This window comes from Suncus etruscus, chromosome 12 (genome assembly GCF_024139225.1).
Source record: "Suncus etruscus isolate mSunEtr1 chromosome 12, mSunEtr1.pri.cur, whole genome shotgun sequence".
Taxonomy (NCBI): Eukaryota; Metazoa; Chordata; class Mammalia; order Eulipotyphla; family Soricidae; genus Suncus; species Suncus etruscus.
This window is the reverse complement of record NC_064859.1, coordinates 23,526,544-23,553,591: the sequence shown is the minus strand read 5'-3', so window position 1 is coordinate 23,553,591 and position 27,048 is coordinate 23,526,544. Positions and strand designations below refer to the sequence as shown.

At 46.0% G+C, this 27,048-nt stretch overlaps 1 protein-coding gene across 3 annotated transcripts in view; it reads left to right on the top strand.

The window, feature by feature from the left end:
- The window catches only part of DYSF (dysferlin), a 226,636-nt gene that overhangs the window by 11,866 nt on the left and 187,722 nt on the right, over positions 1-27,048 (top strand). For all 3 annotated transcript variants that reach the window (XM_049785137.1, XM_049785135.1, XM_049785136.1), the window contains exons 2-3: positions 18,809-18,864; positions 20,875-20,966. In XM_049785137.1, the coding sequence (XP_049641094.1) occupies positions 18,809-18,864; positions 20,875-20,966 (148 nt within the window). The remainder of the gene's footprint in view (positions 1-18,808; positions 18,865-20,874; positions 20,967-27,048) is intronic.

The following is a 27,048-nucleotide window of genomic DNA, read 5'->3' as shown; positions in this document are numbered from 1 at the left end:
TGAGTGCATAGCCAGGAGTAACCCCTGAGCGTCACCGGATGGGGCCCAAAAAAGCAAAAAAAAAAAAAAAAAAAAAATCTGTCTGGAGCCAGATAGTACAGTGGGCAAGGCACTAGCCTTGCACACACACAGCTTACCCAGGATTGATTCCTGGCACTAAGGGTGGTCCCTGAGCACTGCCAGGAGTGATTCCTGAGTACAGAGCCAGACCTGAGTACAGTCCTGAGTACAGAGTAAGCCCTGAGCACCCCTGGGTGTGGCCATTCCCCCAAAGGAAGTGTCCTTAAAGTGCTTCATTGTAGAGGGATGAGCATCTAGTGTTTCCCCGAGGTATGAGAACTGCAGGGGCCTTAAGGAGGGCCCTAAACTCTGACCCATGATCCCTATCTGATCTCCAAACCACCAAATAATAATCACAAGGTAGGCGACAGGCACAATAATTCGTCCAAGTGAGAAATTTGTGAAACTTAATTTGGTTTTGATCATGGGACAATTTATAGGTTGTATCTTGTTTGAAAAGTGTGTTGACAGAGGGTAGGGCGTTTTCCTTGTATGTAGCAGACCCAGGTTCAATCCTTGGCATTCCATGTGGTTCCCAAGCCTGCCTGGAGTAATTTCTTTCTTTCTTTCTTTTTTTTTTTTTTTTTTTTGGTTTTTGGGCCACACCCGGCAGTGCTCAGGGGATACTCCTGGCTGTCTGCTCAGAAATAGCTCCTGGCAGGCACGGGGGACCATATGGGACACCGGGATTCGAACCAACCACCTTTGGTGCTGGATTGGCTGCTTGCAAGGCAAACGCCGCTGTGCTATCTCTCCGGGCCCGCCTGGAGTAATTTCTAAGCTCAGAGCCAGGATTAACCCCTGAGCACTGCTGGCTGTGGCCCAACCCTCCCCAAAAAAGAAAGGAAAAGTGTGTTAAAATTTTTAGGAAAGCTTGGCTCTTTTCATTAACCAGTGATATTCCTTGAAGCCCCTCTGAAATACAAATTCATGACAAAGTCTGGATTTCCCATTCTTCACATTCTGCCCCACTATCCTGTCTAGACATGGTGGGGTCACTTGGGGCTGGGATGAAAGTGCCCTAAGGACTCTGAATCGGGGACCCCCCACAGCCCAGGGGTCTTGGCTGCTTTGGGCTGCTCTTCTAAGTGATCACAGCTCTTCTTCCCTGGTTCTGGATATAATGCAAGAGCTATCAACTCTCCCATTCTGTGGGTGAGAAAATGAAAACCTAGAGTATCAGGGAAAAATGCAGCCAGTTTAGTGGGTGTGTCAAGAATTGCCAAGTGTGTGGAGTGGACAGTGCCCTCAAGCCAGACAGGTGACTCAATCTAGGTGAGCTATCTTTGGCTGTTCCTCTAGCCTACCCTGAGCCTACCCTTCAGGTACACTGAGCAGATACGTGCAGCTACCATACCTCCAGCCTCTGCAATCCCTGTCCTTTGCCACAGTGCACTGTGTCTTTTCACTGATAAGACCCTTTACAAGCTGAAATAGAATGAAACATCACAAAGTCTTCAGTCTGTTTGCTCTCAAAGGTGCTAACACCTTCTCTAGGAAGATACTTGGGATTCTCTGGCCATTAGGTTCCCGAGGCACAGTGCTTTACTAGAATGACTGGTGACCTCTCCCAGAGGCTTGTCTTGCTCTTTGCTCAGGAGTCTGGGTATTGAGAGTAGCCACAGCCTGTCCTTACTAGAATGCCTGCACTCAGTTCAAATAGGTACTTGGTTGTTTTGGGCTTGTTTAGACCTAGCCTGTGTTTGGCATCCAGATGTACCACCCACTCTGACACCTTCTTTTTTGGGCTTTCTTGAGCCTGTGAATCTCCTGCAAACTATGCCCGAAAGACAGATAACTGGGTACTCTCTAGAAAAGGTGCTATGCTGCAGTGTTAAGTGACCCTGAGAATCAGCATTTCTTAGAGAAGTGTGCGAGAGCTAGGGTGGAAGATGAAAATCATGCACTTCCCCCAGTGTTGGTTTGGGGGCTGAGTTGATCTTCCGGATGGAGCTGTTACATTCAGACACTGATTTCTCATTCACGTAGCTGGGTCCTCAAGTCTGGCTGCATATTAGAATTTTGTTAAGTGTGTGTGTGTGTGTGTGTGTGTGTGTGTGTGTGTGTGTGTGTGTAAGACACTTGGAAATGCCCAGGGAACAATATGGGCTTAGGAATCGAATTAGGGTAAGGCAGCATACAAGGCAAGCAAGTACGTTCTCTAGCTGTTTTCAGGCTGCTCTCTTACTGAATCAGGAGTGGGGCCCAGGTTTAGGTACTTCTTTTTTCTTTTGTTTTTGGGTCACACCCAGCAGCACTCAGGGGTTACTCCTGACTCTACACTCAGAAATCACTCCTGGCAGCTCGAGAGACCATATGGGATGCTGGGAGTTGAACCATCGTCCTGCTGCATGCATACAAGGCAAATATATTACCTCCCTGCTATCTCTCTGACCCCCCAGGTTTAGGTATTTCTGAAAAAAGAAATCCCTAAAGGCACTGGCAGGGCAGAGAACCTAAGATTAACCTCCTCCTAGTTGGTGGTCTGTCCTGTGTTTCAAGAAGTTGGTGCTGTGTGTAGGGCTCCCTCGCATAGCCCTGAATGCATGCGACTGGCTGGCCCCACGTTCCTTGCAGTTCTTGAACATTTCAGCCTGGGATGTAATTTCAGGACTTGCCTCCCAAAATAGATGATAGCTATGTGTACTGCAATTCCAGGGCACTGTTTGGCTTCACTGTATTAGGGCTTCAGGGTGGAGGCTGTTGATGAGTACTTATTCATTGTTCTTATCCCTATTAGTAAATCTGCCATACCTGACTTTGAACTGGCCACATACACTAAAGAAACTTTGCTTATGACAGCATTTGGTGGGTGACTGGTCCAACCTTCTGTGCCGTTCATTTTCCACCCTCTAGTGTGCTTATTTATGCCCTTCAAAGATTTTGCTCATTAAACAAATATTTATTGAGCACTAACTACATGCTGGTTGCTCTTTGAGGTTCCGGGAGTGGATACCTTCCTCTAAGAACAAAACCAAGACCCTGGACCCTAAGCTTAAACATCTTATTTTCTTGCTAGTCACAGCTCCTGAGTCCCTACTTGAATCTCTACTTTCTTCCCTGGGCCAGAAACTCAACAAATATTCATTATTATCCCTCCCTGTCTTTGTGGGCCTCTTTTTTTTTTTTTTTTTTGCCATACCTGGTGATGCTCAGAAATTGCTCCTGGCTTGGGGGACCGTATAGGACCCTGGGGGGTCAAACCGGGGTCTGTCCTAAGCTAGTGTGTGCAAGGCAGACACCTTTATGCCCTGTGCCACTGCTTTGGTGGTCCTCTTTTCCTACCTGTGGCTTTCCTTACCTCCCTTCTATCTCCTAGGCATCTCTTCTGACTCTGAGCAGGAGCTTTGGAATGTATATGATTCTGGGGATTAAATCCTGGTCCAGTGCATGCAAAACAAGTGCTCCCATTTGCTGTACAATCTCTCTAGTCCTCTCTAAATCTGGCTATTTTTGGGGGAGCACACCTGGTGGTGCTTAAGACTTACTTCCTGGCTCCTATCTCAGAAATCACTCTAGTGAGCTTGGGGGACCATAGGTGGTGCCGGGGACTGAACTCTTGTCAATTGGATGCAGGGAAGTATCCTACCCACTGTATTATCACTTTTGCCCCTGAATATAGCTTTTTTTTTTTTTTAACATTGAAAAAGACTTTAAAGTATTGCAACTAGCTGCCTGCTTTCTTTTCCCTTTTTGGCATGGAATTTCCCCTCTCTGGTGGTGCTGGAAATGGTGGTTTTTGTGCAGTGTTGGGGTCAAACTTGGACTCCTCTATGCAGAGCATGTGTTATAGCCCTTTGAGCCTCCTATTCGACCCAGATTTTATTGTTGTTTTTGTTTTATTTTGGAAAAGCAAAGTATATACTCAAAGTGGGGAAGGATATGTTTCAGAAAAGCATGAGACCAAAGGGGTACATGGCTCCAATTCCCATTGACTGTTAATAATTTTGGGGCCATACCTGGTTATACTCAGGGCTTACTCCTGGCACTGTGTTTAGAAATCATTCCTGGCAGGGTTTGGCGGACCACATATGGTGCTGGAGAGCACCCTACTGTGGGTGTACCTATTTAAGACCCTAGACCCACCCATTTCTCGGAGGGGTCTTGGAAACCGGATAGTAGGTGTAACCTTACCTGCTAGACCCTCCCATTCCTGGGAGGGGTCTGGGAAATGTTATATAAGGCTTGGACCAAGGGAATTTGGGCCCTTTTGGCTTTTTGCCCTTTTTTTGGCTCTTGGCCCTTTTTGCGCTGCTGGGCGCTCTGAGGAAGATGGCTGAAAGGAGTTTAGATGCAGGGCCAAGAATAACTAGTGCTTAAAAGGTTATGAGATAGGCCACACACATGTGGTGAATAGGGTATGAATAAAGTTAATGCTTCCTGAAGCCTGCCTGTGAGTGAGTCTTGATTACGCCGATCACCTGGGCCTGGAACCCGCCAGCTGGATGGGGATGAAGCCACGTGGCTGGGGCCTAAGCACAAAGGCCTCCATCCATCGCCATCCAGCCCCATCGTTATTTATTTAATTCAACACCCTACCTTTTACATTATTGCTTTGGCTACTGTTAATAATTTTGACAGACATTCTTCAAGATTATTTTTTCTTTTCTTTCTTTATTTTGGTTTTTGGGTCATACCCAGCATCACTCAGGGATTACTCCTGGCTCTATGCTCAGAAATCGCTCCTGGCAGGCTCAGAAACTATATGGGATGCCGGGATTCGAATCACCGACCTTCTGCATGAAAGGCAAACGCCTTACTTTCATGCTATCTCTCTGGCCTCAAGATTATTTTTTCTTTAGTGGGAGAGATAATTTGAGCCAAATCTGGCTATGCCCTGGACTTTCTATTGCTCTGTGCTTAGGGATCACTCCTGAGGATGTTTGGGGGACCATAGTGGTGCTGGGGATTAAACTGGGTTCAGCAGGTGCCTTATCTCCTGTACCATCTCGCTAGCCTAGATATTCTTCAAAATTCTTGTTTGTTTGTTTTTTGGGCCACCCCTAGCAGTGCTCAGGGGTTCTTCCTGGCTCTGCACTCAGAAATTACTCCTGTCAGGCTCCAGGGACCATCTGGGATGCTGGAGACGCAGATTAGCCACATGAAAGGCAGATACCTTACCGCTATGCTATTGCTTCAGCTCCTTCAATTTATTTTCTGCCATTTTTAAACAAAAAGAAATTTTAGCTGTGAAATTTATACTAAATTTCAATACAATACAGTGTGTGCTTTAATGTGGTGACTGTAAAAGGGATTTTGCTCCCCAGGACACATTTGGTATGTCTGAAAGTTACTTAGGTTGTTGTTTTGTTTGTTTTTTTGGGGGGAGAAGGTTGGGACCCTCTCAGGGATTATTCTTGGCTCTGTTCTTAGAAATCATCATACCTGGTGATGCTTGGAGATTAAACTTGGGTTGACTGTGTGCAAGTCAACTCTTGTTCTAGTTCTCTAGCTTCTGGAGATAATTTTGGTGGTCATCAAAGGTCAGAAAGTTCAGAGGTGGGACATTACTGACAGAGGTAGATAGAGGCCAGGGATGCTGTTGAACTATAGCACACATGGGCTGAGCCTGCCAGGAGTAATTTCTGAGTACAGAGCCAGGAGTAACCTCTGAGCACTGCTAGGGGTGGCCCCCCCCAAAAAAAAAACAAAAAAAATTTTAAAGAATATCTAGGGTAGCCAGATGGTACAGGAGATAAGGTACCTGCTGACCACAGTTTAATCCCCAGCACCATTATGGTCCCCAAACATCACCAGGATTGATCCCTAAGCACAGAGCAATAGAAAGTCCAGGGCAAAAGAACAACAACAACAACAACAAAAAAAAAAAAAACGAAAAAGAAAGTCCAGGGCATAGTCAGGTTTGGCTCAAACCTAGCCACCACCACCACAAAGCAATTTCTAGCACCACATGTTAATGTACCAAGGCCAAGACACATGAAAAAATGTTCCACATCACTAATCATCAGGGAGATGCAAATCAAAACAACGATGAGATACCACCTCACACCCCAGAGAATGGCACACATCACAAAGAATGAGAATAAACAGTGTTGGCGGGGATGTGGAGAGAAAGGAACTCTTATCCACTGCTGGTGGGAATGCTGTCTAGTTCAACCTTTATGGAAAGCGATATGGAGATTCCTCCAAAAACTGGAAATCGAGCTCCCATACGATCCAGCTATACCACTCCTAGGAATATACCCTAGGAACACAAAAATACAATACAAAAACCCCTTCCTTACACCTATATTCATTGCAGCTCTATTTACCATAGCAAGACTCTGGAAACAACCAAGATGCCCTTCAACAGACGAATGGCTAAAGAAACTGTGGTACATATACACAATGGAATATTATGCAGCTGTCAGGAGAGATGAAGTCATGAAATTTTCCTATACATGGATGTACATGGAATCTATTATGCTGAGTGAAATAAGTCAGGAGAGAGAGAAAAACGCAGAATGGTCTCACTCATCTATGGGTTTTAAGAAAAATGAAAGACACCCTTGTAATAATAATTTTCAGACACAAAAGAGAAAAGAGCTGGAAGTTCCAGCTCACCTCAGGAAGCTCACCACAAAGAGTGATGAGTTTAGTTAGAGAAATAACTACATTTTGAACTGTCCTAATATTGAGAATGTATGAGGGAAATGTAGAGCCTGTTTAGGGTACAGGCGGGGTTGGGTGGGGAGGAGGGAGATTTGGGACTTGGGTGATGGGAATGTTGCACTGGTGATGGGTGGTGTTCCTTTTATGACTGAAACCCAAACACAATCATGTATGTAATCAAGGTGTTTAAATAAAAAAAAATTATGCATTAAAAAAAAAACCACACATATTATGCTGGCTTCTACCTCTCCTTCCTTCCTTCCTTCCTCCCTCCCTCCCTCCCTCCCTCCCTCCCACCCTCCCTTCCTCCCACCCTCCCTCCTTCCTTCCTTCCTTCCTTCCTTCCTCCTTCCTTCCTTCCTTCCTTCCTTCCTTCCTTCCTTCCTTCCTTCCTTCCTTCCTTCCTTCCTTCCTTCCTTCCTTCCTTCCTCATTCAAAAAAAAAAAAAAAAAAGAAACCCCCGCTTTTTTTTTTTTTTTATTGAGGTCGGAGCAGATTTGGGCCATAATGGTTGTGCTTGTGTTACCCTGCCATGTGCTCAGGGAGCACTCTTGGAGATGCTCTGGGGGCAATATGCAACTTCAGGAGCACCTGTGCAAGGTAACCCCTTAACCACTGTGATTTCTCATTGATCCTGAAAAAAATCTCTGTTTTAGCAAATAAATCATGAAGGGAATAATTGTATATCAACCCAGTCAAGGAATAGAGCCTTGGACCTTGGGCATTTGCTAGGCCCTGAGTCAATCTCCAGCTCCTTTCAGTAGGGCTGTTATTTACTTGTTTGCCTGCACCCAGCAATACTCAATGACTATACCTCGTTCTGTATTCAGGGCATCACCTCTGGCTCTGTGCTCAGGGATCAGCACTTTGGGGGCCAAATACAGGTCAGGGATTCAAACCAGGGTCATAGCAGCAGTTGCATGTTAGGCACAAGCCTTAACCTTTGAATTAACTCTCTGGCTCCTGTGACAGATGTTTAAAAGGGAAATTGTATAATATAGCTCAGTGGCAGAATGTATACCTCAGATGTGTGAGGACTGTGTTCAGTCCAGGCCTCAAAATAAATAAATAAATCCTATTAGAAATTCCCAGGCCCTGTCCTTCCACCTTAGACCAAATTCTATCCCATATGTATTTTTTTTCAAATGCTTGTCCATTCCCACATTAATTCAATAATAAACTAGAGGTTTTTTTCTATGTCAGTAAATATTTTTCTACATCTCTTAAAATATTTGCATCCCATTTTCTTAAATGGATACACCATAACTCAGCTAATTAACCAGAAGAGAATATTTTAGGTTATGTCAATATTTAACTATCTGTATCCAATGCTTACATTCTTCTGTCACTGTGAGAAATATCCTGGGGACTAAATCTTTACCTACACGTTTAACTATTTCCCTTGGGTAAGTCCCAGAAGTGGCCTTGCTTTTTCAGGGGTTATAGACATAAAGCTTTACTGAATTTCCCAAATTGCTTTTCTGAAAGTCTGTACCAACCTTACCATCTGTCAGAAAAGTGTGAGGTTTATTTTCCTATAACCTACTAGCATAAAGCATTATCATGCAAATATTTAACACATTTTTAGGTTTAATTTATATTTGTGGTGTTTCAATGTTAGTACGTGTTTGTATTTATTTCTTGCTGAGTTGCCTTTTTTGGGTGATTTTTTTGGGCCACACTGAACAGTGCTCAGGGATTACTCCTGGCTCTGAGCGCAGGACCATAATACGAGGTGCTGGATATTGGAACCCTGGTCAGTTGAATGCAAGGCAAAATTCTTTTTTTTTTTTTTTTTTTGGTTTTTGGGCCACACCCGGCATTGCTCAGGGGTTACTCCTGGTTGTCTGCTCAGAAATAGCTCCTGGCAGGCACGGGGGACCATATGGGACACCAGGATTCAAGCCAACCACCTTTGGTCCTGGATTGGCTGCTTGCAAGGCAAATACCGCTGTGCTATCTCTCCGGGCCCAAAGCAAAATTCTTACCCATGATTACTATCTTGCTGGCCCCTTGAATTACTTTTCTTTCTATTTTGGCTCTTGGGGCAACACCCAGAAATGTGTGGGGATTGCTCCCAGTAGTATTCAGGGGTCAACACAGTGCTCTGGATCATAACCAAGGATCTAACCCAGGCCTCCCAAATCAAGGAATACAGTTCAGTCCTTTGATCTCTCTCCATGACCCCAAATTGCTCTCTGTTTGCCCATTATTTGGAGTGGATGGGTGGTCAAAGTGTTTGTCTTTTTCTTAATTAGTTGTAAGTGCTCTTATAAATGAAGGATATTAGACTGGGACACTATGCAGCTGGAAGGAACAATTAGATCATGCACTTTTTTTGTTGTTGTTGTTGCTTTTTGGGCCACACCTGGTGATGCTCAGGGGTTACTTCTGGCTCTGTGCTCAGAAATAGCTTCTGGGTTGGGGGACCATATGGGATGTCGGGGTATTGAACCGTAGTCTGTCCTAGGTTAGTGCATGCAAGGCAAATGTCCTACCACTTGCGCCACCACTTCTACCCTGAGATCATGCATTCTTATGAGCCTTGTTGGAATTGGAAGATATCATGTTGAGTGAAATAAGCCAGAAGAAGAAAGGCAAACTCAGGATGTTCTCCCTTATCTGTGGTATATGGAATAACTGGGTGAGGGGATGTAATAAAGGGAAGATTCCTAGAGCACCCTTGACCCCAGCGCCTAGAAAGAAGGATAGAGAAGAAAAGAAACCACAAGGGTCAGAGTGATAACACAGTCGCAGGGTATTTGCCTGTTAGAGGCTGACCCAGGTCGGGTATTGCATATGCTACCGCAAGCTTGCCAGGAGCAATTTCTTTTTTCTTTTTTCTTTTTTGGTTTTTGGACCACACCCGGCGTTGCTCAGGGGTTACTCCTGGCTGTCTGCTCAGACATAGCTCCTGGCAGGCACAGGGGACCATATGGGACACCGGGATTCAAACCAACCACCTTGTCAGGAGCAATTTCTGAGCAGAGAGCCAGGAGTAACCCCTGAGCACCGCTGAGTGTAGTCTACAAAGCAAGAAAGAGAGAAAGAGAGAGAAAGAGAGAAAGAGAGAGAAAGAATAAAAGAAGAAAGAGAGAAAGAAAGAAAGAATAAAAGAAAGAAAGAAGGGTCGGAGAGATACCATGGAGATAAGGAGTTTACCTTACATGCAGAAGGTCAGTGGTTGGAATCCTGGCATCCCATATGGTCCCCTGAGCCTGCCAGGAGCAATTTCTGAGCATAGAGCCAGGAGTAACCCCTGAGCGCTGCCGGGTGTGACCCAAAAACCAAAAGAAAGAAAGAAAGAAAAAGTATAGTGGGGAAGAAGCCGAGAAAGGGAAGTAATGGAAGAACAGATGTCTGGACTTAAGTTATATTTGTGATGTGGGAGAGTGGGAAAGTTATACATCCAAAGCATAGACTCAACTACTTTGAAAACATGAGATCTAAACTGAAACCACCCAACTTTAATGTGCCTACCAAGGTGGCAGGCAGGGGGTAGGGGAGATTGGTAGAGGGTGTGTGTGGTGAAGGAGTATGGGGGCACTAATGACAGGAGTCAACATTGGTGGTAGGATAAATATTATATGCCTAAAACCTAAAACTCAACTATCAGTAAATCTATAACCACAGATCTTTTTTGTTTGTTTGTATTTGTGTTTTTTGTTTTTTGGGCCATACCGAGTGATGCTCAGGGTTTATTCCTGGCTCTGCACTCAGAAATCGCTCCTGTCTCAACCATATGGGATGCTGCGGGATCGAACCATGGTTTGTCCTAGGTCAGCCATGTGCAAGGCAAACGTCCTAGCACTGTGCCACCGCTCCGGCCCCTAAAGCACAGATCTTAAAGTAAATAATAATAATAATAATTTTTTTTGGGCCACACCTGGCAGTGCTCAGGGGTTACTCCTGGCTGTCTGCTCAGAAATTGCTCCTGGCAGGCACGGGGGACCATATGGGACACCGGGATTCAAACCAACCACCTTTGGTCCTGGATTGGCTGCTTGCAAGGCAAACGCCGCTGTGCTATCTCTCCGGGCCCAAATAATTATTTTTAAATGAAGGGTATTACCATTTTATCATCAAGAGTTTAGAATTTGCCCGAGTTCTAACTCTCTAGGTGAGTTTAAAGGCAACTCCCACAGTGTGCAAGGCCAGTGTATCAACCCATTGCAGCTTCTTCCTGGCTGTCTCTCAGAAAATGTAGTTTCACTTAGGAAGATGGAGATGATGGTGACAAGAGGTGGAGAGGAAGTGACAGCTGCCCAATTCTTGGGGTGCACAGACATGAGTCAGGGCCATTTTCAGAGTCTACCTCCTTTTCTGTTGGGGTCCGTTGGCCTGGAAGAAAAGCAGTCCTTCCTTCATAGGTGCCAGGGCATTTTGCTTCATCCATTTGCTCCTGCCTTTTGGAGGGTCTGCCCGATGTTTCCAATCTCTATCACTTTGTCAGACGAGGTGCCAGCAAACACTGTGCTTGCTGTGCTGGTTCTTGGCCACTGTGTGTGGGAGAAATGAGAGTCTGAGTGCAGGACTGGAAGGTGTCCTGCTTGTCATGGTAAATTGTCACTTGCCTCATGGGCAAAAGCAGCCTATGACCCTTGCTCTGGACTCCTCTCTCGCTGCCGCCATTCGAGGTGAGTAGAGCCCTCAGTCACCCAGGTGAGAACCTATGCCCTGCTCTGTGTCTCCTGATTACCCCTACACCATCGAGACAGCAGCCTTGAGACACGGCACCACCACTGTGTTCTCCACAGCTGGCACCTGGACTTAAAATGGTGGTAAAATACACAGAATGTGACATTTGCCATCTGTCCCATTCTCAAGTGTATAGTTTGGTGACCTGAAATTCATTCATATTGGTTTTCTTTTTTTTTTGCGTTCATATTGGTTTGCAGTTTACCTTCCACATGTCTCTCCACTGAAGCATTGTACCCATTGAATAACAGTAACAGTAATTAATAATAACTAACAATAACAGTAACCCCCAGGCCCCTCCCTGAATCTTTATCCCTGTTACAGCCATACCTCTTGGTAGCCTGTACTAGAATCTCCACCCTTTTATTTAAAAAATAATCCTAAAATTTTGAAGAGGGTCACACCTGGTGATGCTCAGGAGTTAGTCCTAGTTCTGTACTTAGGAATCACTTCTGGCAGGCTCTAACCCCTGAGTGCTGCCGGGTGTGGCCCCCAAACAGACAAAAATATGGGGGTCTTGCTAATGGCACTTGCTCTGGTGCTGGCTGGGGCAGCATGGTTTTCTTCTTCTTTTTTTTTTTTTTGGCTTTTTGGGCCACACCCATTTGATGCTCAGGGGTTACTCCTGGCTACTTGCTCAGAAATTGCCTCTGGCTTGGGGGACCATATGGGATGCCGGGGAATCGAACCGCAGTCCTTCCTTGGCTAGTGCTTGCAAGGCAGACACCTTATCTCTAGCGCCACCTCTTCAGCCCCGGTTTTCTTCTTCTTATTTGTTTAGTCATACATCTGCTTTTTTTTTTTTTTGCTCTGCACCTGGTTGTGTTCAGCACTTACTCCTAGCTCTGTGCTCAGGCATCACTACTGCCTCTATGTTATAGGGCCCATTTAGGGCAGTGGAGGTCAAACCCGGGGTGGCCATGTGTAAGTTCACACACTCAATTCCGTATGCTCAATCCCTGAGAAATTTCTGAGTGGGGAGAAGATTCCTTTCAGGCAAGGCAGGTTTATTCCTCCCCTCAGAGTGTGTCCAGTCTGCAGGATCCTCACAGAGGGAGGCCTCTCAATGCTAAGGAGAGGAATTTGTCTCAGCCTACACCCTGGCGTGACATGGGAACGCGCCTGTCATCTTCATTAAGTTTCTTCAGTTACACATGAAGCCTCTTCTCGTAAGCCTGAGGTTAATCATCAAGGACAGGGCAGTTCTCACCCATAAGAAGGAAGGAACTATTTCCTTAACTGTTTCCTAATTAGCAGTGTGCCCTCCCTTTCCTTGGCGCCTGTAATTGTGCTGGGTCAGGGTTTCAGGCCTTTCCTGCTCCTCTGTTGCTGTGGCACCCATGAATATCCCTGTCCTGTCTTCACCCAGGGTCTCTGTGCTGAGCCTTCTCACTGGGCCCAGCGAAAGGGGGAACCAAAGGGAGAACCTCTCCTCATCTTCAGGGAAAGGCAGGAAGTGGAAAATGTTTCAGCCATGACAATTTCCCCCAGCCTCATCTACTAATTTATTTGAATTTTGTACTGCTAAATGGAACATGTGTCAGGAATCCGGAAATGAGTTTCCAAAGAAAACTGAAGAACTCAAGCTCAAGAACTCGCTGGAGTTTTCCAGGTTACTACTGGACATCTTAGGAAGTGGATGAGGTGGGGAAGTGAGAGCAGTTGGCCAGCAGCTACTCAGTCCCCTAAAAGCCCTATAAGGTAGTCACTGGTTCCTAATTCACTGCAGAGGGAGCTCAACCCAGAGAGGTTTTAAGCCCTTCCCATGATCACAGTGACTGCTTTTTTGTTTGTTTGTTTTGGGACCACATCTGGGGGTGCTCAGAGGTTACTCCTGGTTCTGTGCTCAGGTTCTGTCACTCTGGTAGACTCAGGGGACCATATGGGAGGCTGGGGATCAAACCCAGGTGCAAGGCTAACACCCTACTACCTGCTGTGCTATTATTCTGGCCCCACAGCACCTGATTTTTTTTTTAAAGACTCCAGGTCCCTGTATTCAAGTTCTGCTGGAATCATGCCTGTGTGGTGCACAAGGGACTCCAGAGGGATGTAGTCTGGGCAGGCCTGAACCAACCTTGAGAAGATATCTGGGGCATCTCTCAGTGCCTTCCCCAACTGAGCCTCCTGTTGCCCCCTCTCTCTGTTGCTCCCAGTGTTCCTTATGAAAAAGGGTGATCCTTGTCTCTGCTAAGGAAGTGAGTTTGCAGCCAGTTTAGGCCCCAATTCTAGATGCTTCCCTATGCAGTAGGGTTACTAAGAGGAGAACAGCTATGCATCTGTCCTCTGAAGTTCAGAGTCAAACTAGGGAGACAAAAATATGATAATATTTATCCTCTGTCATACATGAAACATGGCTTGCTTTATTTCTGGGAGAATTAAGGGAAGCTTTTCCAAGGAGAAACTCTGAGTGGGGTTTTTATAGCATTAGTAGTTCTTTAGAAACATCAGAGTGACACCCAGAGCAGAATGCAGGTGTACAAAATTCATATTTACTCTTTGCTGTGTGCCAGGCACCTCACACATCTTGTCCTTGTTGATTTTCACAATAATCTCCAGAGATTATTATTATGAAAAACTAGTGCCTAACGAGGTTCAATGACTTGTCTAAGAAGCTCTCCAAATGTAGCAGGTAAGCAAGGTCACTTCCACTGTGACATAAAGGGGTTGGTTCTCTGTCCTTTTTACTGTGCTGGCATGTACACATAGACTGGGGATTTGCTCCAAGGTGCCTCCACACCAGCCAGGGCCTTGGCACCTACTTGTCCAAGTCACAGCATCCTTCACCCTCACACATTCACAGGGAAAATCAAGCCTGTCTGATTGAAGATCATCTTTGGTGAAGAATCTAATTAGGAATATTATTGACCTTGAGCCATGAGGACATGTACTTGTAATTATTTTTTTCTGGGGTTGTGGTGATGTATGGTTAGATTCAGGACTTCCTGAGTGTGAAGCATGTGCTCTGTCTATTAACTACATCCCTGTCCCTGTACTGTATTTGGAAAAGGGCAGTTTATGTGGAGCACTCGTGTCTTCATTGGACAAAGGTGATTGTTGCGAGGGAAGTGTTTGTGTATCCGAGTTGACTTTGACTTTTCCCAAATGCTGCTGTTGGTTGAGAGAGTGAAGGACAAACCTGGATGATTCAGAGTCCAGCATTTGGTAAATGCTTTCTTTTTTGGGGGGGGGGGTCACACCCGGCAGTGCTCAGGGGTTCCTTCTGGCTCTATGCTCAGAAATCACTCCTGGAAGGCTCAGGGGACCATATGGGATGCTGGGATTCAAACCACCATCCTTCTGCATGCAAGGCAAACGCCTTACCTCCATGCTATCTCTCAGGCCCTGGTAGATGCTTTCTTGATAATATATCTGTGTGTCTGCCACTTTCAGGAAAAGAACTAACATTCACCATTTGTGGTTAATCATAAGACTGGAGCTTTCAAGTGAAAATTGGAATATCACACAAAAAATTTTTTTTTATGGGGACCAGAGAGATAGCACAGCGGTAGGGCATTTGCCTTGCATATGACGGACCTGGAGAAAGACCTGGTTCGATTTCCAGCATCCCAAATGGTCCCCCAGGCTACCCAGAGCGATTTCTGAGTGCAGGGCCAGTAGCAACACCTGAGCACCACTGGGTACCCAAAAACCAATCAATCAATCAATCAATCAATAAAAGTTTCTTTAAAAAATGAAAGTTTGTTTTTTCCAGTTTCCCAGTACAGTAACGTTCTGACTTTGAGTTGTTCTTTTTTTTTTTTTTTTTTTTTGGTTTTTGGGCCACACCCTGTGACGCTCAGGGGTTACTCCTGGCTATGAGCTCAGAAGTTGCTCCTGGCTTCTTGGGGGACCATATGGGACACCGGGGGAGCCGGGGGATCGAACTGCGGTCCGTCCTAGGCTAGCGCAGGCAAGGCAGGCACCTTACCCCTAGCGCCACTGCCCGGCCCCTGAGTTGTTCTATTTACAAGTTTACTACTTCACTGTACTGCAGAAATGATATGTTTTCAGTAGAAACTGTACTTTAAGTGTTGAATTGTGATCTTTTCCTACCCACTGGCGCTTCATGCTGGTCAGGGACAGTGGGCTGTGATGCCTGTCATTGAGTTAATTGAATCACCGATGAACAGATGCTGGGCTACCAGGGTCAGCAGTCCCTTTAGTGTAGTATCTAGTAAACTTTAATAAGAGGTAATTGCACTTCCTTATACAATAGGCTTTGGCTGGAGAGAGAGTACAGTATAGTGGATAATGAACTTGCACCGCACATGGTCAACTTGGGTTCAATTCTCAGCACTACATAACATGCACTCAGCACCTCCGAGTGTGTTCCCTAACCACAGAGCAGTAGTAAGCCCTGAACACTATTGAGTGTAGTCTGAAAACAAAACATAACAAAAATTACCAGAAGCCAGAGAGATAGAATAGGAGGTAAGGCACTTGATTACCAGATGCCCGAGAGATAGAATAGGAGGTAAGGCAGTTGCTTTGCATGTGACAGACACTGGTTTGAATCCTAGCACCACGTATAGTCCTCCAAACACAGCTAGGGCCAGGGGTAATCCTTGAATACTGCTGGATGAGGCCTCAAAACAGGCCACATTTTCCCCAAGTGCAGTCTAATATAACTATTTGAGCTCATGAAAGGCAGCTCAGCTAGACTGTGCTGTTTTATTTTGTTGTTTTTGGGTCACACCTGGCAGTGCTTAGGGATTACTCCAGGCTCTCTGCTCAGAAATCGCTCCTGGCAGGCATGGAGAGACAATATGGGATGCCGGGATTCGAACCATCATTGGTCTTGGGCCCGCTGCTTGCAAGGCAAACGCCCTACGGAGGCATTATGTCTCCAGTCCCTAGACTGTGCTGTTTTATAGGTTAAGTGCATTCCATGAATTTTGGACTTAGAATATTTTTAACTCAAGATGGGTTTATTATGAGGTGCCTTTATAAGTGCATGGAGGCGGTTGAAATTAGCTACTTACTGTTTCTAATATTGATATTAATAAATGTGAATTTGGTATTTCATAATAAAATAAGTTATTTGGAATATTATATAATTCAGTGTATGGAAATGATCTAAATATTTATGTGATCATACTTGGATTAAGTATTTATTCAGAATGAAAGACGAACAATAGATTTTAATTGATCAGTGTGTGTTTTTTGTTTGTTTATTTTGTTTTGGGTCACACCCGGCAGCGCTCAGGGGTTATTCCTGGCTCTACGCTCAGAAATCACTCCTGGCAGGCTTGGGGGTCCATATGGGATGCCGGGATTCGAACCACCATCCTTCTTCATGTAAGGCAAATGCTCTGCCTCTATGCTATCTCTCCGGCCCTGGATCAGTGTTTAAAAAAAAAAAAATTCGGGTCCGGAGAGATAGCACAGCGGTGTTTGCCTTGCAAGCAGCCGATCCAGGACCTAAGGTGGTTGGTTCGAATCCCGGTGTCCCATATGGTCCCCCGTGCCTGCCAGGAGCTATTTCTGAGCAGACAGCCAGGAGTAACCCCTGAGCACCACTTGATGTGGCCCAAAAACCAAAAACCAAAACCAAAACCAAAACCAAAAACAAAAAAAACACTCATCAATCTGGATTCAGATTCACTGTGCAGCTAAGTTTTAGAAGTTTAGGAAATGTACTTTTAGTAGCAAAGAAATTATCTCAGTTATCTAATGATATACTGAAGCTTGGCTAGACTTTTTGCATAGTTGCCAACTAAGAAAAGTATTATTCAATGGACTGATTCAGTAGAGTGAATGCAGATGTAGGTATGAGAGCCCAGACATTCAAGAGATTTGCAAAATGTCAAAGCGTCACTCTTCTTGTTCTTTTGTTTTGAAAGTTGTGTTTCTTAAAAATATGTTAACATGCGGGCCCTGACCTGAGAGATAGCACAGCGGCATTTGCCTTGTAAGCAGCCGATCCAGGACCAAAGGTGGTTGGTTCGAATCCCAGTGTCCTATATAGTCCCCCGTGCCTGCCAGGAGCTGTTTCTGAGCAGACAGCCAGGACTAACCCCTGAGTACTGCCGGGTGTGGCCCAAAAACCAAAATATATATATATGTTAACATGCTGGGAAAAGGAGGTGGAGGGAGGACAACCCTGGTGGTGGAATGGCCCTGATTCATTGTCACTATGTACCTTAAATATTACTGTGAAAGAATTGTTATTCACTTTGGTCACAATAAAAATTATTTAAAAGTACATTAACATGTACTGGGTTTATTATTGTTGATTTGAAATTAGTTTTTTATTTGTTTGTTTTCTGGGTTATAGTCAGTGGTACTCAGGGGTTACTCTTGGCTCTGCGCTCAGAAATTGCTTCTGGCTTGGGGGGATCAAATGGAATGCCAGGATTCGAACCCACATTTGTCCTGGGTCAGCCATGTGCAAGGCAAAGGCCCTACCACTGTGCTACCACTCTGAGCCAAATCTTAGTATTTTTTAAGTGCCCCAGTCTTGGTTTCTTTGTCTCATTTTCTTTGCCTTTCAAAGAACTCACACACACACACATGACTGTTGTGTTTGCTGGGGATCACGTGATCATATGTGCTTACTGAGGGTCACTTGAGTTGTGGTACTTCTGTATGGTCCATGTTGTTGAGCTCACGTACTACCCATCAAGCAAATCACTCCTTGGTCTTCAAACGTTGCCCCGGAAGCTCCTGTGCACTGCTAGCGTAAAAGGAAATGGGATTGGTTTTTGGTGACAGTGAATCATTCTTAGAAATAATAAGGACATTTACAATTTCAAAGCTTTATGTAGTAATAAGTAATAAGTATGGTAGGTTAAGTGCTTGTCTTACATGCAGCTGATCCAGGTTCAATTCCTGGCACCAATATAGTCCCCAAAGCCAGGAGTGATCACTGAACACAGACCTAGGAGTAAATTCCTGAGCACTGCTGAGCATGGGCCCAACACAAAAGCTTTATGGTACAATGGAATACAATAACAGACTCATTGAGAGAAGTCAGACTGGCTCAGAAACAGCCCATCCTGAGGCTGGAGAGATAGAATAGAGGTAGGGTGTTTGCCTTGCTTGCAGAAGGACGGTGGTTTGAATCCCAACACCCCATATGATTTCCTGAGCCTGCCAGGAGCGACTTCTGAGCATAGAGCCAGGAGTAACCCCTGAGCACTGCTGGGTGTGACCCAAAAACCAAACCCCCCCCCAAAAAAAAAGAAAAAAGAAGAAAAAGAAACAGTCCATCCTATTGAGATTGCCAGAGCTGAGTGAAGTTGTGGGCTTGGCACGGAGCCTTCTTTATAGGCTCTGCATTTGTGTGTGTGTGTGTGTGTGTGTGTGTGTGTGTGTGTTTGTGTATGCATGCTTGTGCGCACGTGTGTATTTCAGAGAATCCATGTGTATTTACTAACATTTCCAGCGGCAAGGAGTGTCAGAGCATGTGCCCATGCTTCCTTTGTGTCATTTGTAGGCGTAAAGAAGAGAACCAAAGTCATCAAGAACAGCGTGAACCCCGTGTGGAATGAGGTACGTGAATGCCCTGTCCTTCCTCTGTTCCCTCTCTGCATTGGCGAGTTGAGTGGTGCAGGTTTCTGTCTTAGGTACCAGCTGGGTCTCTTGGGGCTAGATGGTGAGGAGGGATGGTGGCCTGGCCTGCCAGGCAGAGAGAGGTGTCTCCTTCAATGGGGTACAGTGTGTGGAGGTTGAGATTTTTTTTTTCTCTGTTCCCCAGCTCTGGTTAGCCAGGCAGAGCTGTCCCGAGGCTCTCTGGCTTACCTTGTCTCCCTCACATGGCTGTTCTCCCCTTCCAAAGCTCATGTCCTCCCCACAGTCCTCCCCTGCTGCAGGCGTCTTGTGTCTCAGCATTTTCTAGTGAGGACGAAATCCTTCACGAAAGCAAAGCAGACACACGAATGGACAAATATGAAATATAAAATAATGAGACCAAACAAAATAAATTATATGGGGACTCGCGTCTTCAATAGACGTGAAACAATTTTACTTTTCAAGCTGGAGACATATATGCACCTCTTTGGTATGCAAGGTATTTCCACGCAGACAAAAGGCGGGGAAATCTAAGGAGAAGGAAGACAATGATAGAAGGCCCTAGAATATACCTATCAAAAACTAGCCTATACAGGTGAAAAGAACCCCCGGCTAAAAGGTAAGGAAGTGACATAAGGGGGTGTTCTAGTTTAGAAAGAATGTTCTTATAACAAAGGATGAGAAACTTGTTCTGTTACAATTTTTTGCAGGGGGCAGGAATAGTAAAATGCAAGAAAGATAGGAGCTGTTTGTTTACTACCTAAAAGTTGAAAACAGAAAAACAGGTTGTAGGTAGCTGGCTGGACTCGTCTTTGAGTTGCAAATTTACTTTGCCAGCAGGGAACTTTAGCGGCTTTTGGTACTGAAAATTTCCTTGAGCACACATTGACTGTAACAGTTTTGCAAGGGAGAAAAGCCAAATGATAAGAAAAGAGATATTTAATGTTACCACTATGTCATGTGTTTCAGAAATATAGCCAGTGATCCACATAGGGGATATGATTAACATCCACCAATGGGCCTGCTGGCTAAAATTTTATTGGGGAAAAGTAACAGTTCATTGCACCAGGAAAGCCAATATAGACACATCTGGTGGCCTAGCTTCCCTTATATGGAGACATTTCTATACTGTATACCATGACACTCCCCAATCAAACAAGTCCTCTTTGAGCTCCTCTTGGCCACCAGACCCTCAATCAAAAGCCTGCTTGTGGCTCCCTGGTGATACCTCAGAAGTCAAGGACTCTTGAGGGGCTGTGGCCAGGAAGCAGAGCGAAGTCTGAGCTCCAAGAGGGTCCTGAAGCCTCCCAAGGGGGTGTAGCTAACATGGCACTCACTTGTCACACCTCTGCATAAGATCTAGGTTCCTGAAGGGCCACCCAGGTGTCCCCCACTGTGCTCCAGCATGGTTTCCCAGTTGCTTAAATAGGGCTCCTTTTCTGCTGCATTCCTGTTTCTCTGCTGTTGTCATTTCTGAAGATCAGAAGACTGCTCTTCATTTATTTATTGACTCATGTGTTCACTCACTAATCCACTCATTCATCTGAAAGTTCACTACAGGCTTATTCATGAATAAATGCATTCATTAACACACTCATTCATATTCTCATTTATTCATCATTGCTTTCCCTTTGTTCATTTTTGGGCCATACATGGTGATGCTAAGGGGCTACTTCTGGCTTCATGCTCAGGAATCACTTCTGGTGTGGTTTTGTGGACCATATTAGGTACCAGAGATATTACTGGGATGGTGGACAGGAATATTACTTAGGTTGACCTCATGCAAGGCAAACAAGCTCCCTAGCCACTATACTATTTCTCTAGCCCCCATATATTCACGTATTTATTTATTCATGCACTCATTTTACTAGCACAATTCATAGATGCCCATTCAGTGGCCTGCGGGGCCTAGGGTGTATCTGACACAAACTATTCACTGGGTCTTAGAATAAGATGTCTTTTCTTTTCTTTTATTCTCTTCTTTTCTTCCAGGGCTTTGAGTGGGACCTTAAGGGCATCCCTCTGGACCAGGACTCAGAGCTTCATGTGGTGGTCAAGGACCATGAGACGATGGGAAGGAACAGGTAAGACACACATGGGCCACAGTTGGTGATCTGCAGGTTCCAGCAGGATGGTGGTGGGTAGATTCCAGAACCCAGACCCCAGAGTGCTGGCATTTGAGCTCACATTTATGAAAAAATCTGCCTCTTGTGGGTCTGGCACTGAGGATGAGGTTTGGGGAGAGGCCTGCTGCAGCCTCACGAGCAACGCCATAGGCTTCAGGGAAGAGGCAGGGCTGGCTGGAGTCAGGTGTGCACCTGCTGGCACAAGCAGCTTTGTGTCCCAGGGAGCAGCAGAAAAGGCTCCTTGTGTCCTGTGCCAGCACCTGGAGCCTGGATCTAGCCCTCTTCTCCTGCTCAGGCTGCTGAGGTCTGCCACATATCCAGGAGGCAGCCGGCAGGGTGTCCTCGGGCTGGGTGCTCTGCAAAAAGGCTCTGTGGCAGATGTGTGACCTGACGCAGTTTGGAAGTCAGGACCCCATTGGCCACGCGTGTGTGAGTTTTCTACTGCGGTGCTATGTATGCAGCGGGGAGGGGCTCTGGGCAGGGGCTGAGCAGGATAGAGTCATGGTGGTGGACAGGTTCCCTGCAGATGGACCAGGGGCTTTTGTCTCGCAGAGCTCCTAGGCCCTGTGTGACAGGAGAATGGGGTGTGTGTGTGGGGGGCAGGCACTACAATTGAGCCTGTGGTCTGATGGGCCTGTGGCCCACAGGATAGACAGCCTGCCGATGCCTGTGGACTTGAGGGGCTTAGAAGCCCCTATAGGCATACCATGGCGGCCGAGTGTGGTGTCCATGGTCCTAGGTTCATGCTCTGGGTGTCTATTTCTGTGGTCTAGGCCCAAGGAGCAGGCTCAGCCTCACTGTTTGGGGACCCGCTCATAGTGGAGCTCTTGTCTGGGAACTGGGTCAGACTGTGTTGGAGGCCCTCATAGCTGGCTTTGGGGCCTGTGCTGAGGAGGACAGAGAGGGAAGGGAGGAGTCTGAGCCCCGGGGCAGACTGAGGAGGGGCTCAGGCTATGGAGCTTGAGATCTTAGAGAGCTTATCAGAGGAACACACGTCAGTCTCCTGGTTGTGCGTACAGGACACTGTGGGTATATGTAAACTTGTGTGGATTCATGTTCCCACACATACACATATGTGGAAGCACACAGCATACATGTATGTGCAGATGTCTGCACGCACACATGTGTGCTTGTGGATATGTGGTACCCCTCTGTGCATGCAGATATGTGGATGTATTTGTGCACAGATGTTTGTGGACTTGCAAGCATGTGTGTGTGTGTGTGTGTGTGTGTTTGCCCCCTACTTGGCATGTAGACTGCAGAGTGTGTGAATCCAAGGAGATTTGGATCTGACTCAAAATACTTGGGCCTCAGCAGCGCAGCACTGCCCTGTGCAGAGGACAGGGGCTGGAGTCAGTTTACACTAAGCTACCTCAACATTTTGTGTGAAACCAGGCAGGCGCTGATAAGCACAGCTAGAGGGTCAGCAGAAAAGTGAGAGAAATGCTGGGTGCCAGGTGGTCCTGGAAGGCTTCCTAGAGGAGGAACACTCTGGCTGAATGGGAGATAGGGATATGCTTTAAAGTGGCGATGGGGGAGGTCATTTTGGTGTTCGGGTATGGAGGACAACCAGGCTGAGGCCTTATAGGTGGACATAGTGTTGAGTCCCATATACTCCAGTAAGAAGGGAGTGACAGGATCAGTTTGTGAGGCCCCCCTAGACCGGGCAGAGGATAATAATAGAAAAACCACAGCTGGTGTTTGCCCAGAGCTTAGCCCCATGTCCAGTCCTGTGCTGCCTCCGTGAAACCATTTTCTAAAATCAGCTCCTGCTATTTCAGAGGACTTACTTCTTGCTCAGTTGTGTTGTGACAAATGCCCGCTTAGCAGGTTTTATGTGTGACTGACTGTGTATGCACTTGTGTGTAAGAATGGACCCATGGGGACTGGGATGATGGGAGGAGGGTGTTTGCCTTGCCGACCCAGGTTTAGTGTTCAATCCCCGGCATCCCATATCGTCCCCTGAGCCTGGCAGGAGTCATATCTGAGCACAGAGCCAGGAGTAACTGATCCGAGCACTGCCAGGTGTGGCCCTAAAACAAAACAACAGCAAAAAACCCCACAAAAATAAACCTAAAGAAAAAGGAAAAAGGATGGATCACACACACACACACACACACACACACACACACACACACACACACCCCAGAGCCTGCCCTGCCACCCAGCTTTGTGCGTGGACCTTGGCACCAGTCCCCAGTCCCTTTCCCTTCCTTGGCTGACTTGTGCATAGCGGAGGTGCCTCATTCACAAGTGACAGAGAAACCAAGACCCTGAGAGAGAATAAGTTTCTCAAAGGCCAACGATGACCGAAATGTGATGGGAGGACAGGCCTGGCCTGGAGAGTTCTAGAAGTAGGGGCACACGGCTCAGTCCATCCCTGATGATGCTGGCTGATGTGGAGGAGGTTGGAGCAGAGACAGGTCTCTGCCCAGGAAGGCAGGTTTGCTTTTAGCATCACATTTAGCATATTACACAGCCCGGGAGGAGGTGACTGAGCCCTGATGACAATGTGTGTCTGCATATATTTTGCATCAAGGTCCTCAGGGTGACTCTAGGTGGTGTGGTATGTGAGCTGTCCTGGTCCTCAGGCCAGAGGTCACACAGGATGGCAGGCCAGGTTGCCTCCTGGGGTCCCTGTGTGCCTCCTCTCTTCTTTGGGAGCTCCTACAGGGCAGTTCTTCGGTTCATGACCGGTTCATGGCAGGACCCATGTGCTGGAAATTAGTTCCTCAAACGTCAAGTTGCCAAAGAGCTAACTATTGTCACTTCCCCATTCACCAGAAATTTTCTTCTATGATGACTTGCATGCCGTTTAGAAATTTCCAAACATCAATCTCAATTTCGTATTCTTGTCCATGACAATGAAAGTTTAATTCAGTTAAGTGCAAATTTACATTCATAAACATCAGAAGTATATCAGAGGGTCAAAAGCCAGGCAGGGCATTCTCAGTATCCATGTGCTGGAGTGTGGAATGGTGGTGGTGGTGGGGTGGGTGGGAGGGGAGGGCGGGGAGCAAGCTCTACTGGGGACACCCCTTTCTACCCTTCATGGCTGCTGTTTATATAATTTTTAAAACTTTTTATTTAAACATTGTGGTTATAAGATTGTTCCTAGTACAGTTTTTTTTTTTTTTTACAGATAAAGTTCTTCATGATTGAGTTACAGCCATACAATGTACAATAATAACTTTCACTAGTGTGCATTTCAAGCCATCTATGTCCCCAGTTTCTCTCTCACCCTATCTCTTCCATCCCATCCACCCTTCCCTGCCTGCCTCAGAGGCAGGCATTTTACTTCTCTCTCTCTCTCTCTCTCTCTCTCTCTCTCTCTCTCTCTCTCTCTCTCTCTTTTTCTTTTATGACACTGTGGTTTTTACTACTGTTGATGAAGGGTTGCCATATATGTCACTTTAGCCCCCTTTCAGCACCGGAGGTCTTATCCAGAGTGATCATTTCCAACTATCACTTTCATAGTATACCCTTCTCTACCCTAACTGCACTCTCTGCTTTTTATGGCAAGCTTCCTTCCATGGACTGGTCCTCCTAACTTTGTTGGTTTACAACAATTAATAGTGGTTTCTCATGGCCATAATTCCAAACCACACCCATCACCAGTGTAACCATCACCCTTCCCCAAGAAACTCAGTCCCTAATTTTTTCCCCTTAATTCAATGTGTGGCTTAGTTCCTGCATTATGGTGCCTTTGGATCTTTGCTGCTTCCTCTCTGTGTCTCTTTAAGCCTCACATAAGAGAGATGATTCTATCTCTGTTCCTTTCCTTCTGAGCGACTTATGTAGCACTATGTCCTTAGGAACATAGATCATGTTGCTGTTTACACACATTAGTTGTAGTGCTCATAAACATGTGTATTTTTGTACACTTGGATCTCAAACAGCAGTATTGCTGTGATCACACTGGTATTTGGGGGCAATGCTGAATTTTAAACTCACAGCCCCAGACCAGCATGGGCTTTTCTGGGGAGCATTTGATCCCTTCTTCCCTGATCTCCTCTGTTGATGGTGATTCGGAGATGCTGCTGGGGAAAGCCCCTTAAAATGTGGTCCATGGTTGCCCACTTCATCAAAGTGCTCTCTGGTGCCCACACCTGTGCTCCCTGGAACCACACACTTTCCTGATGCTGCTTGTTGGCTGGATGTTGATTGGCAGCACTAGGGATTCTCAGGGCTTAGAGCTATGAGTTTCAAACAGCAGGCCTGGGGCCAGAGAGATTGCACAGCAGGTAAGGCTCTTGCCTTACTGTAGTCCACCTTGGTTTGATCCTCAGCACTCCAGATGATCCCTTAAGTCCTGTGTACCGAGCCGGGAGTAAGCCCTGAATACCATTAGGTATGACTCAAAAAATAAAAAAATAACAGGCTTATCAGGGTCTCCTTGGTGTATGTGGGACACTGGGGAATTGAACCCACAGCCACATGCTATCACATATAACCACACTATCTTCTGGGCTTTCAGTGAACAGTTTAGATTAGAACACTCGATTACGGGGACTGGAGAGATAGCATGGAGGTAGGGCGTTTGTCTTGCATGCAGAAGGATGGTGGTTCGAATCCCGGCATCTCATATGGTCCCCCGAGCCTGCCAGGAGTGATTTCTGAGCGTAGAGCAAGGAGTAACTCCTGAGAGCTGCCAGGTATGACCCAAAACCCAACAAAACAAAACAAAAAAACAAAACAAAAAAATTACAGTCCTCTAATGTAACTGGTCAGAACAGAAACAGGAAACTAACAATTAAGCATGACATTGGCCATCTGACTGTCCTCAGGCTTCAGGAGCCTCCTGTGTTCCTCATGACACCACCCTGTAGTTTATGGGGTTCTGGTATGTGTCTTTATATTTCTCTACAATTAGTTAGTCTTGTTCCTCTTCTCTGTGCTTCTTTCTTCCTAGTTCTCCCCTTCAAGTCTCCCTGATGATTTACAGCTTAATTTTACATCTCTGTCTTTTGTTTCTCTCCTTTCTCACCCCTCTACTCATATTTAGTATTGTGTGTGTGTGTGTGTGTGTGTGTGTGTGTGTTGCCAGAGGTTGAATCTTCCTGCCTTGTGAAATCCCACCCCTTCTGATTTTATTATTTTTCCTCTCCTGCCTCTTCTGCCTTACCCCACTTTATGCCCTTCTATTCCTTTGGGCTTCCTGGGTATTTGATAATTTTGTTTTTGTTTAGTTCTGGCAATTTAAAATGACATCCCAGACTGTTCTGCCAGCAGAGCTGTGAATTCAGGGAGCACTCCCAGGCCCCAAAGAGGGAACCTCAAGCTACTCTGAGCTACTCTGCAGCCCATCATCTCTGAGCCATGGGGTTCCCCAGCTAGTGCAGGCCTGGATCAACTTCGTGTCCAAGAGTCAGGTTTGAGGTGCACATGGAAGGAAGCCAGGACCGGCCCAGCTGGTCGGTGTCGGCAACTTGACAGCTTCCTGTTGACTTTGGGCTTCCAAGAGTGGTTGCCAGGAATAGAGTGTTGACCCTAGCGATGCAGGGACCCTGACTTCTCATCAGGTGTTTGGTCCCATAACATGTTCAGCCTGGAGATCCCTAATCAGGTCACCTTGTGGTCAGCAGCAGCTTTTCCACACGCTGGTACTGGACTTCAGGAGGTTTGGATCTCCACAGCAGGGCTGGGCTGAGCATCCTTACAGGCTCCCAGCTGTCAGTGTGTGTATTGTGCTGTCCAGGCTGAGAGCCACAGGCTCTGCTTTAGCTGGCACTGGTTGAGCTGATGGGGATTATTTTTCCTCTATGAATGTTTTCTTTCTTTCTTTCTTTCTTTCTTTCTTTCTTTCTTTCTTTCTTTCTTTCTTTCTTTCTTTCTTTCTTTCTTTCTTTCTTTCTTTCTTTCTTCTTTCTTTCTTTCTTTCTTTCTTTCTTTCTTTCTTTCTTTCTTTCTTTCTTTCTTTCTTTCTTTCTTTCTTTCTTTCTTTCTTTCTTCTTTCCTTTCCTTCCTCCCTCCTCCCTCCCTCCCTCCCTCCCTCCCTTCCTTCCTTCCTTCCTCTTAATCCTGGCTCTATGCTCAGAAA